The 16083-nt window shown below is 44.0% G+C and overlaps 1 protein-coding gene across 2 annotated transcripts; it reads right to left on the reverse strand.

Moving 5' to 3' along the window:
• Nucleotides 1–761: 761 nt before the first annotated feature.
• On the reverse strand, nucleotides 762–9761 carry RHOF (ras homolog family member F, filopodia associated). 2 transcript variants are annotated; one of them, XR_014887104.1, is made up of 6 exons: nucleotides 9194–9761; nucleotides 8856–8943; nucleotides 4425–4534; nucleotides 3821–3955; nucleotides 2408–2713; nucleotides 1708–1847 (listed from the first exon to the last, which is right to left on the reverse strand). XR_014887104.1 is itself a non-coding variant. In XM_085238932.1 (5 exons), the coding sequence occupies exons 1-5, from the start codon at nucleotides 9356–9358 to the stop codon at nucleotides 1683–1685; spliced, it is 663 nt and encodes a 220-aa protein (XP_085095058.1). In that variant the 5' UTR covers nucleotides 9359–9721; the 3' UTR covers nucleotides 762–1682. The 2 variants fall into 2 exon arrangements, 1 of the variants encoding a protein (XP_085095058.1); XM_085238932.1 differs by lacking the exon at nucleotides 2408–2713 and having other exon boundaries at nucleotides 762–1847; nucleotides 9194–9721.
• Between the last annotated feature and the right edge of the window lie 6322 nt (nucleotides 9762–16083).

The following is a 16083-nucleotide window of genomic DNA, read 5'->3' on the forward strand; positions in this document are numbered from 1 at the left end:
GCTAGAACCTGGCGGATCTGAGCAGTCACCTGGTACTCAAGAGGTGAGGGAACACTGTTTAGCAAGTAACTTGAATTCTGCAGCGTGAGAAACTGGGATTATAAAAGCAAGGAAAGATTCCAGACATGCTGAGGGTAAATCAGTGTGATGATGTTTCAGACTTAACTGGGTAAGGTGATGTGTGTTTTTTTGTTTTATTGTTTTATAATCTCTAAGCTTGTAATTTTAAACTTGGATCACCTTTGTTGATTCAAAACAAGTTAGGGGGAAATAAGAGTTTAGATTTCAAGGATCAAGGTTTTATCCTGCATATAAAATGATAACGATGGCTCATTCCAAAAGTTTTTCATAAGCTGGCCATGTTTTCACCAGCAGAGGATAAAATTGTGTGAAGCCTGAATGATGTGTAGTCATCAGGCTCTACACTGAAGTGTTTTCTAGTAACTGGCACCTGGTATGCACTGCCCAAACGTCCTGGCAAAGTATTCTCTTGTTACTGCAATGCAAGACAGAATCATAGAAAAGCATAGCAGTCCTGTGTATTCTCCCTTAGTTTGCCTCAGAAAGAAAACTTGTAACAGTTGTACTGCAGAAACCTTCACCCTCACAGGGCTGGCTCATGATGACTACAGATTAGTGATTGCTCCTGAAACTTCAGATCTCACTGCAAGAGAATGTGCAAAGGAATTGAGAAAGCTCAAGGCACACGAACTAGATTGCTCAGCAGGAACATCCACCATCCTTAAACACTCAACTGTCACTTTCATCACAAAAAGGAAAATTTAATTTACAGTAGCAGAGATGATTTCGCCAGTTGATGAATGTGAGTTACAAAGCATTTTACCTCCCTTAGCACACACGAACATTTGCATGTCATACATTAAATAAGCTCTACGTATAAGTTTATTGCAAAATGAACTTGATGTTACACACAGTGGCTGACTGGAGTACTGGTAACTTTGCATGCTGTAAATTAAATATCAGAGCAACCAATGCATGTATCTCAGTGATGCATACCAATACGAGTATTGGATGTTGCAAGGAGACCTCTAAAGGGGCAGCTCTGCAAAGCTGGCCTAGGAGTCGAGAGAGAGTGAGTGGATGCTTTGGCTGAACACTATGGCAGCAGCTTGATGCTAACTCACACCACTGCCACCAAGTAAATTAATTTGGGAATGTCAATAGAGAACTCAATTCCTGCTTATTTTAAGTTGCCTGGTACGTAGGCTGCTCTACCAAAACTTCTGAAAGATGTTTTTTGCCTGAAAAAGACTGAATTGTAGCTACAGTAAGCCACAATTTTGCAGAGGAAAAAAGCAAAACCAACAAACAAAGCAGTCGTGCAGTAGCAGTTACTGTTCACTTCAGATTAAATAGTGAATACAAGACCGGACAGTTGGCAGCTTGCTGGTGGGAGCAAAAGTCAGGTGAACATGTAGCATCAGGTAGCATTGATAAAGAGCCTTGAAAACTTTATGAGAGCAATGTGGCAAAAGGTTTTAAATGTAAAAAAAGAAAAAAAAAAGTTTTTTTTTAAAAAAAACTAAAAAGTTTTAAAATTTTAAAATAGAAATCATTACAGGAATACAAAATGTGTCTTGGGGGGGAAAAAAGATTTGTCACTCTGTTGCTAAAATTGAGTAACTTGGTTCATAGCTGTCAATGCTCTCTTGCAGTCCAGATCATAACACTGAGCACGCTCTCTGCTTCTTTTGGCGCCTGGCTTTTTTCATGGCACTCAATGCAATAGTTGTTGCTTCTTTAAAAACGTTTTCTATGTTTTCACGGCATTTTGCTGAGCACTCCAGATAAATTTCTGCATTTATCTGCTGGCAAGCTGCTTCACCCTGGAAAGAACAGGTAAGAAAAGTCATAAACCTGATGCGTGAGAGGAGTAAAGGAAGGTGAGATGGAAGCAAAAAGAAATTACTTTGTACATCTTCAAAACATGAGGTCATCTTCCAAAAGCAACTGCCTCCCGTGAGCAGTGCTAGCGTGTGTTGGTTACAAACTGAAGTACTGTTGCTGTTTTTTTTTTTCCTAAGTTGATCCAATATTGTAGAAATAGCGTTTCTTTAATAGATGGTCAAGTGAAGATATCTACAAGGAGGATCTTTTTTCAGGTATGACATGCGAGGTCGTGTTTAGTTTTCAAGCCTCAGCACTGCATGCCATACATAGAAGCAACGTCTGGACTAATGTCTTGCTTTGTTTGGTTGGTGCACATGCAGGAATCCTGACTGCCATTTCGAAGCATCACAAAGTCTCAGCAGAAGTCCTAGTACATGCAGATAAGTGCCTACAGACATCACCCAAATGCATGCAGAGGAAACAGTAGAATCTAAAACATTTGCATGCAATCAAGGTTGTGTGAAATCACTACAGACATAACACAGCTACTTCTTACTTTGCTTGCGATCCTTTCATTGCAGTCAGCCCCCAGTTCTGAGTGCTTGTGAGCCTTCGAGTGTGAATTCCAGATCTGCAATCCACAACTCACAAACTCTGCATTTAGTCATTATAAGCTGGGAATGGGGTCACTTGAGCACTCAGACTTCTACACACGGGGATTTTCCTTCAGCACATTTAAGTGAAGTTTGTTTCCTTCCAGTTGTTTGCAAGCTGCAGTGCTGACAGATACTGTTCAGCTCCTCTGTGCCTGGCATCAGAAGCATCGCATTGCATGACTCGAGATGCTCTCAGCTGTAAAAGACTGAGGAGTGTATGTTTAAAGGAAGAAAAAGGAAATGGTAGGGCTTTACTAGGCGACAAAGGGAGGTCTGGGCTGGTGAGCTTCGCCTCTTCTGTGAGCATTCATGTGATGAGCTGCTGGAGGGAGAGTGTGTTATGCGTGTACTGTTCTAAGGCAGTAATCGTGCCAGATGTGAGGCCCCAGCTGACTCTGTAGAGAAGGTTGTTGCTTGTCCTGAGCCTCATGAGAGGGTGACAAAGGGAATTATTAATGCCAGTGAGGGACAATCTTGCGGCTGTTCACAAAGTGAGAGGACAGTCATCTAATCTTGTGAGCAAGGAAGACAAACTTTTAAGTCCTAGCATGACTTAACAGTGATGCTGTGGCAGGCTCTTTTCACGTTCTTTAGAGAAAGAAGTGATTCATTCAAGGTCTTAGTGAACTTAACTTTGTTTCCTGGACTTTTGTCTCAGTTAGACAGCTGCTATTCATAATCTGAGATGAGAGGAGGAAGATGGCTTTATATTTAATAATGAGAAGTAGAAGACCAGAGCAGAAAGATCTCGAGTGACCTGGTACAAGCAGTTCAACCAGTGCTTGCTTTCCCTGTGCCTGGGACAGCAATGCCATCTCATAACACCAGCTGTATGTCTTAATACTTTGTAATACTTAAGCTGGAAATACTTGATAGTATGTAGACTTTTTTCTTAGATTAGATACTTTGAAGAAAAGTTTATTAGAGAACTCTCACAGATGTTTTGGCTACTGTCCTTGGAAGGGCTTCTTTCTCAATAGGGTTTGCAAAATGCTTTTATTCCAGAATAATCAGTATTTTTAATCCTTTAATGTGTACCCTAGCATTTATTCTTTCTCACAACCCCAGTCAAAGTACCAGTGATGGGAGATTATGATAAAAATTAGAAAGGATGTCCAAGAAACCTGTTGAGGCCTACAAATTTATAACACTAATAATGCAGTGAAGGGAAATCGAGGGGAGACACGCAGTAAGCCTAGATGGAGTAGCAAATGGTGTCCTTCCAGACGCTCCAGGATTCTGAGATATGCAAAACACTTAAAAAGTCTCCACTCTAGCAAAGAGAATAATACTGTAAAAGCAATTATACTCACCTGGTTGTAAGTAATGGGCTCCTGCTTAGAAGCCCTGAGCTTACGCAACTGCTCTTTGTCTTTCCGAAGGTCTGTTTTGCAGCCGATCAGTACCAGGGGGACACCCTGGCAGAAGTGATTCACTTCAGGATACCACTGATGGTAGAAAAACAAAACCTGCATTGTTTTGCTGATTCTATGTACAGGAATGCTAACTTCTGCTTTGGAACACTACAGAAATCCTACTACAGACAAGTGGTTGCTTATATCTCTTCTCCCCTAGTTAAATGTACATGTGCTGGAAGTGGACTTGAATCTGAAATGCTTGTGTGCAATGGTTGTGTGACATCACTACAGACAAAGCAGCAACTCTGCCGTTGATTTGTGATCTTTTTAGTGTACTACAGAGTCAAGCCCAATTCCAAGCACTTGAGAGCCACAGAGAGGTGATTTCTGGGTCTAAGGTCTGTGACCTGCAATTCAGTGCACAATGAACAATCTATCCATCTGTACGCTCTGGATACAGGATTACTAAAAGCATCAGCTTTTTTAATCTGACATCTTGTCCTGCATCAACCGTACGTAATTCATTTAAAAGGCTGAAGTAATTACGGAAGGCTCTTACCTTATCTGCTACATTATCATAGCTGGTGGGGTTCATGACATCGTAACAAATTAACACTACGTTTGTGTTCTGGTAAGAGAGTGGTCGCAGCCGATCATAGTCCTCCTGCCCTGGAACACAGAGAATGTTTTGGAATACAGTAAATTTCTATCCTTAACCAGCAGTATGATGGGAATGTGTAAAGGTAAATACTTGAGTTCAAGAGTACTCTAACGGCGCAGACTGAAAAAATGTCCATGCTTGTAAAATTCCTTCCCTTAAATGCAGGCTATCCTTCGCTGACAAAATGGATCCTTTAGAATATAAAATGTGATAAAAAGGTTGCTTTGTCCAACTGCTGATTTTATAAGATGTGCAGCAACACAGAACAGGCTCAACCCTTTGAAGCAGGATTTCACCACCAATCTTTGGGATGCTGCTCAACTCCAGAAAATTTTTCATGTTTTTAATGAGTAATATTACAGCACATGTCTGATTAGAGGAAGTTAGCTTGCTTCAGACCTGTACTCTTCCCCTTTGCTTGCAGTTATCGTGCTGGATAAACCATTGCTCAGTTTGCCTGAGAAGTGTGTATATCTTAGGTTTGGGCTGTTCTCTGCATTTGAGCAGCAAGCTCTATGGGTGAAGCACTAAGCAAAGTAGGATTGATCCCTCAGGGTTTAATACAAAAATAATAGACAATCAACAAAATTATGCATGTTGTGTAAACATTCAGAGCAAAGACTCTATTGCTTAGCCCTTCTTATTCTCCCAAATCCACTCTCGTTTGCAATCGATTTACCGTTCTGTTGTTGAGCTAATCCTCTAAATGCATTAAATTTCAAACGTGGAGCACAAAGTGGGGTAAAATGTGCCCCCAAAGGTGGGTTGGTTAGACATGTATTAGGGTTGGATAGTTGCAGTTCTCCCTTACAAGGAGGGAAGCTATTCTTTCAGAGCTCAATTCTTCAGGTGCTGTGGATGTAACAGAACCCAGCTCAAGCTGTGTCTGAACACTGACATCTCTCTCACTGAAACCTCATTAAGAACATTTCCTTTCATAGCCTGTCCTTAAGTGCTGCTGATGAAATGCAGAAAGGGCCTGTGAGACTTCTTCTCCATAAAGTTGCTCAGTTTGTGGTCAGAGCCTTTGGCACAGATTTAGGTCTTCTAGTAGAAATAGAAGGCTGAATCCAAGTAGTTGCTGAATGTACCGAATAGATGCCTACAGCTGAGCACGCCTGTGACTCCACTGCCTTCCTCAACTCACTGTAGCATTATAGCAAACAAAACAACCAACCAATAAAACCTGACCAGCTGAATTAATCTGAAATTTGCTACTTCTTTATCATCACATACTGCTGTCAGGCCTTATTGGGCAAGTGGGACCTCAACCAACACCGGAGGGAGAGAAGGGGAAGTGATTAAACCACAGGTCTCAGTCTCCTATGTATGTTCATGTCTTCCTGCTCTTCCTCCTCCTTCACTAAATAACACCAAGGATGAGCCCAGAGAGCCTGTTCACTGCTCAGTCTGCACAGGAGCTCAGCAGCCACATGCACCACTGGGAGAGATGTACTGTTCAGGGGCATTTGCACCTTTTCTCAGGGATAACTCACATTGGAAGTCCTCAGCCCAGTGTGCCTGTTTTGATCCACTTTCTTCTCCAGCAGACATCACAGAGAAATTAACAATAGAGAACACCTTCCTTTAGGCCCAATTAATTAGTGGCACTCTCTCTCTCTCACACATTCAATGTAAATATTTCAGCCAGCTCTCCTGATGGCAGTGAGAGGATGAGGTGGACATGGGGGCATGCTGAAACACTGGGTGCTGAAGGCCCTGTCCTGCAGTGCTCTGCACGAGGCTTGTGGCAGCAGACCCAGCAGGACTGACGGACATTGAGCTGATATGTTTTGTAACACACAAAATACTGCATTGTAACGTAGCAATGAAAAAATGTCCCAGGTCTGCCGTACTCTCAGGGCTGTGGAAAGGCAGAGACAACAACGCAAAGGGCTTTTTGAGCTGGGGAAATGTGTCCACAAAAATAAAGTACAGAACAGAGCTTTGTCAGAGATGACACAATAAGAGCTGCTCAAGTTACAGCAGCACAGTCCACTGCCACCAACAGCCAGCATGTAAGGAAGAGCATCACATCCTGTCACCCAGACCAGCCAACCACTTCCTATACATGTCAGTGCAACATTGTATGCTTATTATTTAAATTCAACATGTAACCACAGGGAGGGGAGCCCTCACAGATACACACCAAATTCTCTGTGTCCTTCTGCAGGCTCCATGAGAACATGGTTATCAGCTTGCAGCTGCGTTACTTGACTTTGCAGCTCAGAAAAGTTTGGGAAATTGAATATTTTCTTGGCAGGAATAAAAGCAGCAGAAGAGGACATAGGTTGGGATGGGGGGATACATTTTGATTTCAGGTACTTCTTCCCCTACAAAGTTATGCAAAATTACTTTTGCATGTACCAGTTCCTAAAGGCCTGATGCTGTAGCATCTATCATTAGAGACCTGAAAAAACCTGCTGGAGGCTTCAAGCGTGCTTCCTGCGACTCAGAGTGAGCTTCCACAGTGCTCACAGGAGGCACTGCTTCCTCCTCGGCTCAGCACAGCTTACTGCTTTGTTCTGAGAAGTCCTGCACTGAACAGCATCAGAAATGGAAACGCGCATCTGAATTGCAGCTGAGGCATCAACTCGATTATGCTATTCTCTTTGAATATAAACAATTACAAAGCTAATTAATCTCTCAATTTTTTTGTCGAGCATGGCCAGAAATGGCAATTTTTAATTAAATATGCAGCAGCAAAGCCTGTTTGCAGACAAGTGGTATTACAAAGCTTTTATACATTGCATATATATACCACCAACTTCCTGCAACAGCAAGAGGTGTCTCTGATGAGGAAGGCAAAGCAGCAGAACATGAAAGTCTTTCCAAAAATTACTACTGAAGCATATTGTAGACTAACTCATTAGTGTTGGCTTGTTACCAAAATTCTTGCCAAGAAAAAAATACCTTCTGTACCTTAGAATGTTTGATTCTTAGGCAGTTTGTGCGTGTCCTTCTCCTTTGGAAAGTAGGGCAAGCTCAAAACCTCCAACTGAGCAGGGCTGAACAATACAAAGAGTCCTTCTCACTTTACACAGCCTACAGGGCTGAACCCGTCCTTCACCTTCCCATGACGCTAAGTGCATGCAGCTCCATTTAGTGCTGCTCTTAACTGGATCCTAAAAATACTGAAGTCCTTTCTGCAGTAGGTGTATGATTAAGATCCAGTGAACTTTTTAGAACAGATTTGCTTTCTCCTCCCGTACGCTCCTAAATGACACTAAGCTGAAACCCTTCACTTCCAAAATAGTTTTACATCTTTCCAATCCCATTTAAATGATCTTACAATAATATGAATGATTTGGGGATTTTTCAGACTAAGAGCAAAATGCAGGAACTCCCTCATCCACTGACCAGGGCATCCCCTTGGACTCTGGGAAAGACGCAGCTTTTCATTATATTCCAACCCTAGGAACTTGACATCAGTTTTGTTTTATTAAAAACAGGATGGGATTTAAATATGGGCTCAAGAGAGTTCTTCCTACTGCATCACTTCCACCTTTAGAAAGAGGATGAGAAGCTACTTGAATCACAGAGTGTGACACATCTGTAAACTATCATTATGCCAGGGGCCTGGCAGCCATCACACTCTCTTGGGAGGTGAAGTATGTTGGGTTTCAAGGTCTCCAGACAAGGGAATGGGAAGCAATTGCTTATTCATGGCAAAGAGCCCTGCCAACTGGCCGGCAGTGCCATCTGCACCTCCCAATATCTCATGAAACTGCACTCCGTTCTTATTTGTGATGGCATTAATTTGGAACAACTCTGTAGAATACAACACGATTTATTTACACGGAGCTGAAACACAGCACATGCCAACTTTAGGGTCTATTTGGAATGCAGCTGGACAGCAGAGCCTAGGAAGTCTGAATGAATCACAGAGTCACAGAACACCCCCAGTTGGAAGGAACCCACATAAGGATCACTGAGACCAACTCCTGGCTCCACCCACAAATCGGACTGCATGAAGCTGAATGCAAATTAAGTCCCAAGCTCCTGGTATCAACCCAAACAATCAGCTTTCCCCAGTAACCTTTAACGCAAAGGCCTTTTTCATTTTGAACCCAAACCATCTCTTTTCTCCTTTACTATTGGATCACACGTAGCAGGAGATTAAAATATTTTCTTTGTTGACTGTGTTATGCACTGGGAGCTGGGTTTAATACCTTCAGATATGTTTGCAATGTGATGCAATGTCCCAACAAACGGGGTCATTGCGGCACAGAACAAACCTGGGCTGGAATGGCCATGACACAAGTGACCATTTTTTCAGAGAAACGCCTCTCACAGCTCAGCCTGTCAGAACGGGGGGCAAGGCCCTACCTGCAGTGTCGTACAAGTTCAGGATGACCTCCTTTTTGCCGATGGTGATGCTGGTGGCATATTTCTCAAACACAGACGGTGCGTATTGCTGCAAACAGGGAGAAGTATTCAAGTTGCGGACAAGGAAACTCGCACAAGGCCGCGTCCGTGTCGCGGTGCTGGGGAACAGCCCAGAACGGCCGTGAGCCCCGGTTCTCCCCCGGGCCACCTACAGGCGCTTCCCCTCTCGCAGACCCGCGGGCCCTCACGGCCGCCCTGCCCTGACCGAAGCCCCTCCGCTCCGAGGAGCGCTCCTCGGCTACCTCAGTGCGAGCCCCCGCGCTCTCCCCGCGGCTCACCTCAGGGAAGGCGCCGTTCGCGTACACCATCAGCAGCGACGTCTTCCCGCAGCCGCCGTCCCCCACGATCACCATCTTCACCTCCTTTTTCCCCGACGGCGCGGCCGCGCTGCCGCCCTTTCCCCCCGCCGCGCCGTCGGGCACGGCCCCGTTGGCCGCTTCCATGGAGCCGAACGGGGCTCGGAGCCGCCGGGACGGCGCTCCGCAGCGGAGCCCCGGGGCGGGCCGGCACCGCCCGCGCCCCGCCGGGGATTGGCCGCGCCCCGGGGCGCCTCAGGTGGCTCCGGGCGCCTCTCGGGGCCGCGCTGACACCGCCGCGCTCCGGAGAAAGCGCTCCGAGGCGGCGTGGGGCGGCCCGGCGCCGTCTGCGCGGAGCTGAACGCGGGACCCAAAGCCTCCGAGAGGCGGAGATACAAGCGTGGTGGATGAGGGGAGCTCGGGCCGAGCGCGATGCTGAAGGACGGGAGAGCGCTGAGGTACCCCCACGACGCATCTGCAGGGGCACAGGGAGGGGCGGTGGCAAACGGTGCGTGTTCTGCTGTACCCAGTGCCTTGTGTTCAGAGTGTGCTGTCGTAAAAGTCAAACAGAATGATGTGTTTTAGTTACAGAGATGTCAAAGCCTGCAGACACCTGCTTGATAGGACAAGAGGTAATGGCCTTAAGTTGTGCCAGGGGAGGTTCAGGTTGGATGTTAGAACAACTTCTTCTCAGAAAGGGCGGTCAGGCTGGAAAAGAAGTCTGAGGTCATCCAGTCCAACCCCAACCCATCACCCTACGCACGCTGACCACATCCCTCGGTGCCACATCTTCATGGTTCTTGAGCACTTCCAGTGACAATGACCCCATGGGCAGTCCATCCCAGTGCTCTTTCTGAGAAGAAATATATCCTAATACTGAACCTGAACCTCCCCAGCACAGCTTAAGGCCATTAACTCTTGCTATGAGTGCTTCTGTTCAGAGCATAACACCCTGCAAAGAGTTCGTGCAGCCACAGGCACCTCAGGTCTGCTCTATCCCCCTTCAGGCCCATTCTCCTCCCCTTGTCAATCAGAGTTGGAACTCGGTGATCTCTGAGGTCCCTTCCAACCCAAGCCATTCTGCAGTTCTGCACAGTTGTGTCACTAGATGGCCTTCCAGACTGAACACAGAGCAACCGTGCTCCTCATGGCTGGGAATAACTTCTTTCAAGGAGGGTCCTGCTTTGCATGCAAGGCAAGCAGAAAGAAAAAAGTATTTCAGTGATAGAGGGAGGGTGGGCATGCAAATGCCCTACAAAGTGTCATATAATTCAAATTAAGAAGGTTAAAAAAGGTAGCCAATCTCACATTTGTTTAAAGCTAACCATTTTACTGGGGAAATACTTGACATGAAAATGTAGGATACACAAAAATATCCTGTATGAACCATCATCTTTAATATCTGATCTGCAAGATAGCAAAAGCTATCAGCTCCGTGAGGTCGCAGGCGCTGAGGGCATTCTGGTATTGCATAGCAATGAATGGTCCAAGAGTGATATGTTTTACACTGAAACAATTCCTTTGAACTTGGCTCAAAATGAATGGTGTACTATGGTATGATCAACAAATAGACTTGCTAGTCTTCTTGTAATTACACAGCATTTCAGTGTCTCTGATGCTTATTTTTAATTAATGGGTTTGCAGTTCTTCAGACATGAAAAGTACCATGCAAAAATGGTGTATTTTGCTGACTGAAAAGTAAAATCTAATATGGAGTTCTGCCACTGATTTAAATGGATGAAAATTCAACCCTCTATTAGTGAAATTCAAATCTAATCACTATTAATTACAAGTGTACTTCGCTGGTTTTGGCCTATACATCAATTTTGGCACAACTTCTGTGTCATCAAAAGCTAACACATCTGCAGTCTTAAGAGTTTGTGTACAGTGAGCGCACCAAAATCAGAGATGCAATGGGGTATAGTAAATATCTGTGTTCCATTACTGTTACATAGCTGGGGCTTCACAGTTGCTGAGAAAAATAATAGGAAGGAGAGAAAGGTAAGCACGCTGCCTAGGAAAACTGCTGGAAGCATATGGTTTTTGAAAGATGCTTTAACAGTTTAGATGGTATTTATGGGTGATATGGGTTAGCTTTCAGGAAAAAGACTCTCAGGTTGGTTTAATATTGAAGCTATAACCATTTAGATACAGCATGATGAAATTCCTCAAAATACCACGCAAGGAAAAATGTCCTCCTGGACATTTTGGTTGTTTTCATGTAGGAACATCAGGTGTGCCATTAGCCTGACCTCCTAAGGAAGCAATACCAGTGTGCTCATGTTATGGCTCTCTGTCCATAATGTGCTTAAAAAAGGTAACAGAGAGATAATAATACTAAAGGCCTTTGAGTTTTGTCACTACAGAGAATCAAATAGGAGAAGCATCATGGTAAATTGTGCAAAATGGTAAGAAAAGCTGTTATAAACAGTAAATATGTTAACGGGTTTGACAAAATATTCTGGATAATTACATTTTTTCATTTGGAGGAACTCAATGCTGTTGAAGTTATGAGTTTCCAATCACTTAAGCTGTGTTACAGTGCGTGCTCTTAGGCTGATATGTATGCCTTGCAGTAATATTTTTAATGGAAAATACGACTATTTTAGCTAGCCAGCAAAGTGTCAGACTGATGGTACTTCCTTGTAGCCACAACTGCAGAGAGCAGCAGCAGCAAACGCCATCTGCTGTATACTCATGCTATTAGCTTATATGGTACTGTAAAAGAGACAAGAATGGGTACCCATTCTTTCTAGAGTGTCTTTAAAATGAAAATTTTGAAATACACTTAATAATTTTCTTCTTGATAATACAGGCCCCAGCTTTATGGAGGCTTAGATTTTACAATAAAAAGTTGCTCAATTTATGTCAAAGAAATACTCATAAACTTAATTAAGAATGCGCATAACGAGGCAAAGACTTAAATGCTAGTCTTCAGAGATTAACAGTGGTAGTACTTTGTGTTATCACTGATGAATTCCCACTGAGCTATAGCATGTACATATAGAGCAAGACATAAAGCCCTGAAGTGCTTACAGTCTCAATAGGAAAGACAGACCCTAAAGAACGGGACATAACATGCAAGCAGAGTGAATTTCCAGTAAATTTCCAACGTTATACAAGTGCCACAGTTGTTTGTAATGCAAAAATGTAAAGAATAATCTCAGTCCCAAATAATCTGACATGGCAGATAGGGAAGGGTTAACTATAATGTAGGAGAGGTGAAATGCATGCCCTGCCCACACAAAGAAGTTATTGGTGACTATCAGTGTAAGAGCAAAATGCTATGACAAATCAAAGTACATACTCAAGGCAATTTCATTTATTTACAGAAAAGCTGTATGAAGTTGCTTTTTCAGTTGTGCTTTTGCTTACAGTCCTGAGCTTCTTTTGGACCTCACTCAACACAGGAAATCTCCAAATCAAAGCTCCCACCCTCCTGGACTTTCAGCTGCTTCTCAGTATCCATTTCTGTAGTGCTACTTGCTGTTTCTCATGCACATGCAGAGCTCTACCATCTGCTCCTTGTGGCCTGATATTTTACACACGCACTCCCGCCCCCAAAATTCAGAAAAATCCCCTGGGCCACATGATTCACTGTCTATTCAGACCTTGCCATGTGCCTGGTTTTTGTGCAGTACCCGCTACTGATGCAAATCCCTTGTTTCACGAGGGATCTCAATTGCCTTTTTCACTGAAGGCAAGGTGGCTGTGACACCTGCCAATTTCTAAGGGGTTTAGCCCAACCTAAAACATTATTATACTCTTGTTTGGCTCAGTGGGAACTGTATATTTTTTTTCCAGTAAAATCGTATTAACTTTCTAGACTATTAAGTAATGTGGAAAAATTATATTTCAATAAGAAAATTTCCTTTCTGCCTCTTCATGCCTAAAGACTAGAATTCCTGTTTCACTTGGCTCAAGTAGCCCATGCAGTAAATCACTGCAAAAATCTTCAATAAACTCCACGTAAAACTTGTCCAAATGCTACCAGAGAGTTCAGAGGGCTATGAAAGAAAACAGGACAACTGTCTGCAATGGGAGGTGTTGGCCAAGTTAAACAAAACTCAGCAGAAGCAGGCAGAGAATATTCAGGTACTGTGATACAGTTTGGACTGATTTTTGTCCATAAACCACAGTTTGACTGCTACCTAGAGAGCAGCTATTTATAGGGAGTGCATACTGTTTCGTGGGTTATTTTCTCTGGTATGCTTTAAATCAGGGATGCCAGCTATGCGGGCCAAATTTGGCTTACCTGATACACGCATGGCCAGTGTGCTGTATTTTGAATCTTACCTTTCATTAAAACTTGAGTTCCTGGCTTTGCAGCAGTGGAAAAATAATCTAAGAATATGAAAAGTATATAAATCAACATAGCAATGTCTCAGCCTGATACAGAAGGTGCTTAGGAGCAGGCTTAAGTCTTCTGGACTTCGCTGAAGCATGAATTCTCTAGCCAAATTCAGTTGAAAACAAAAACAGGTAAAGCAAAGTTAAGATCATCCTATGTGTTTCTGGAACATCAAGCACAATGACTAATTTCTGAAAAGCATGAAATGAGCAAGTATCTGCCAACACCATCCTACCTCTGGCCCTGCAGATCTGTGTCTCCCAGATGTGCTGCATGGCTTCACAGAGGAACAGTGAGGAATTTATCAACACTTGCTGGCAGAACTAGGTGATGCTGGATTTTATCCTCTACCTCTGTGCTGGAAAGCAAATCTGGAAGGATCCAACACGCTTTGTCTGAGGCGTCTGAGGCGAGGTCTGTGGTTGCGTGTGGTTGGTTTCACCATGGGAACCATCAGAAGAAGCAGGTTCAGGAGTGATGCAAAGGCTAGCTCGTGGCTATGTGAGCACTGAGGGCTCTGCTACAGAGCTGCATGAAATTCATCCACTTCAGACGCTTTTCTGTGTCCAAATCTGCAGCAGAGAGTAGTCTGTCAGGAGGGAAAGGGGCTGTAAATGGATTTCCGTGGTGGGTTATGCTTCCCAAAAGGCAGTTGGTAGATTACATCAAACCTGAAATAGGTTTAATTGTTCTTTTGTGAGAGAATTTTGAGAACTACATGATTAGATGATGCTGGGTATCGTTTGCTAAACATGCCTTCCACTGCGTGAGGTAGGATGAAACCTGAACAATGCAAGTTTTTAGAACTGTTAATCAACACTTAATTAGCGATCCATTAACCATCACTCTCCTGGGCACCTGGCCCTGGCAGGAAGCTCTCCTATCTTCTGGACAGAAATGTGAGGAAACGGACTAAATAGGGGAAGAAAAGAAGAATAGTGTATGAGGGCTGTGTATGAAATAAAGGCAGGTGTTTGCTGAGTAGTGTATGGCACCAACATCCATGTGCCCAGTGTGTGTTGTCACACATCACTGGTACAGCCACGGCTAGTGCAAACTTCCTGGGGAGGACAGCAACCACCGACTAAAGAGAAGATGGAATCCTCTGCTCATCTTCTGATGGGAGACACCATGACTTCTGCCCGCTTTTTGCTGAGTGCTACATGCACAGGGAGAGCTGAGCAGCTTTGCTGGTATCTGGATGGAAGCTCATGTGTGGAGAACCAGAGAGGTTTGTGGCACGTGTGAGTGTCCTTGAGCAAAGTACAGAGCAGCCTGAGCCAAGCTGAGAGCAGAGCTCACAAAGAACCAGCAAGGCTCAGAGCAGGCTACTGAGTAACTCAGGGGGCAGAGAAATGAACTCAATTCTAATTATGTCATCCTGCTGCCCCTGATAGCATTTCCTGTGCATTTCTCTCTTCCTACACACGCTTCACCCTTCCTGTCTTGTGTTGTCACAGTAGGCACACCGTGAAGCTCCAGTTGCTTACTGGGATTAACATAGCAGCTCTGTTTTTTTAAGGCAGATTCTAATTAAACTTAGGGCTCTTGTCATGCTCAAAATGCCCTCTATGACACACAGCTGAAGCTATCTAGAAAGTGTCAGTGCCCCCAGACCTTTAATGATCTTCAGTATCACAATAGCGGAGGCTGTGCCTGTTCAAAGACTCCAGACAAATGGATGCAAAATCAGCATCACTCCAAATCAGAGATCTAAGATGAAATTTTCTAAGTATGAAACATATCAAGAGGTGTGTCTGTCAAGTTTTTTATTGGCTTGTCATAGACATGCACACAAATGGCCTGTAGCAAACCCTTCCCACTTAGGACTGTATGGGGACCTTAATTTCCTTTTAGGACTCAATTCTGGACCTGGGGAAAAGCATGCTCTGCCCCAGGCCTGGACAGGTAAGGCAACAGCTGTACTTTGGTTTTGGCTTTGGTTCCTCTCCCCTACATTCCCATAGAAATGTGCCCCTTGAGTGTGCCTGGAGGATGCAAAGAGAGGAATGCAGAAGTCCTTTCCACCTGCCAGCCAATTGCATGTTAGGTGCTGAGACCATCAAGTATTTTTTCAAGTGGGCAGCTGAACAGTGGTGGGACTGCATTCTCTTTTGGTCACAATAACCCTGAAGATGTTTGTGACAGTTTTTTACACCTCTTTCGCAATACAGAAAGAGTTTGTGATAATTTCGTGCCACAGGAACTACTTGTTAGATGTTGAGAGCAGCATCTTCCAAATGGCTGGCTGGTCTGCAGGGAAAAGGCAAGCCAGCGTGCCAGAGATGGAGCAAGCACTGCTCTGCATTGGCCGCTGCTGGAGGAGAGGGGAAAACAGCAGCAGTGGTGTTGTGGATGCTGTGGAAACTAACTTTAGCTCAGGATTTGCAATGGCTTCCTTTCCTGAAGATTAGAACAAACGTACGGAAAAGGTATTTGGAGTTAAGACTTGCCTTGAAAAAAAATCACAGAAAAGCTAAAGCAGGTATGAAAATAAATTAGAAACGAGGGGCAGATAAGA

The sequence above is a fragment of the Meleagris gallopavo genome, chromosome 17, assembly GCF_905368555.1.
Source record: "Meleagris gallopavo chromosome 17, MGAL_WU_HG_1.1, whole genome shotgun sequence".
Lineage (NCBI taxonomy): Eukaryota > Metazoa > Chordata > Aves > Galliformes > Phasianidae > Meleagris > Meleagris gallopavo.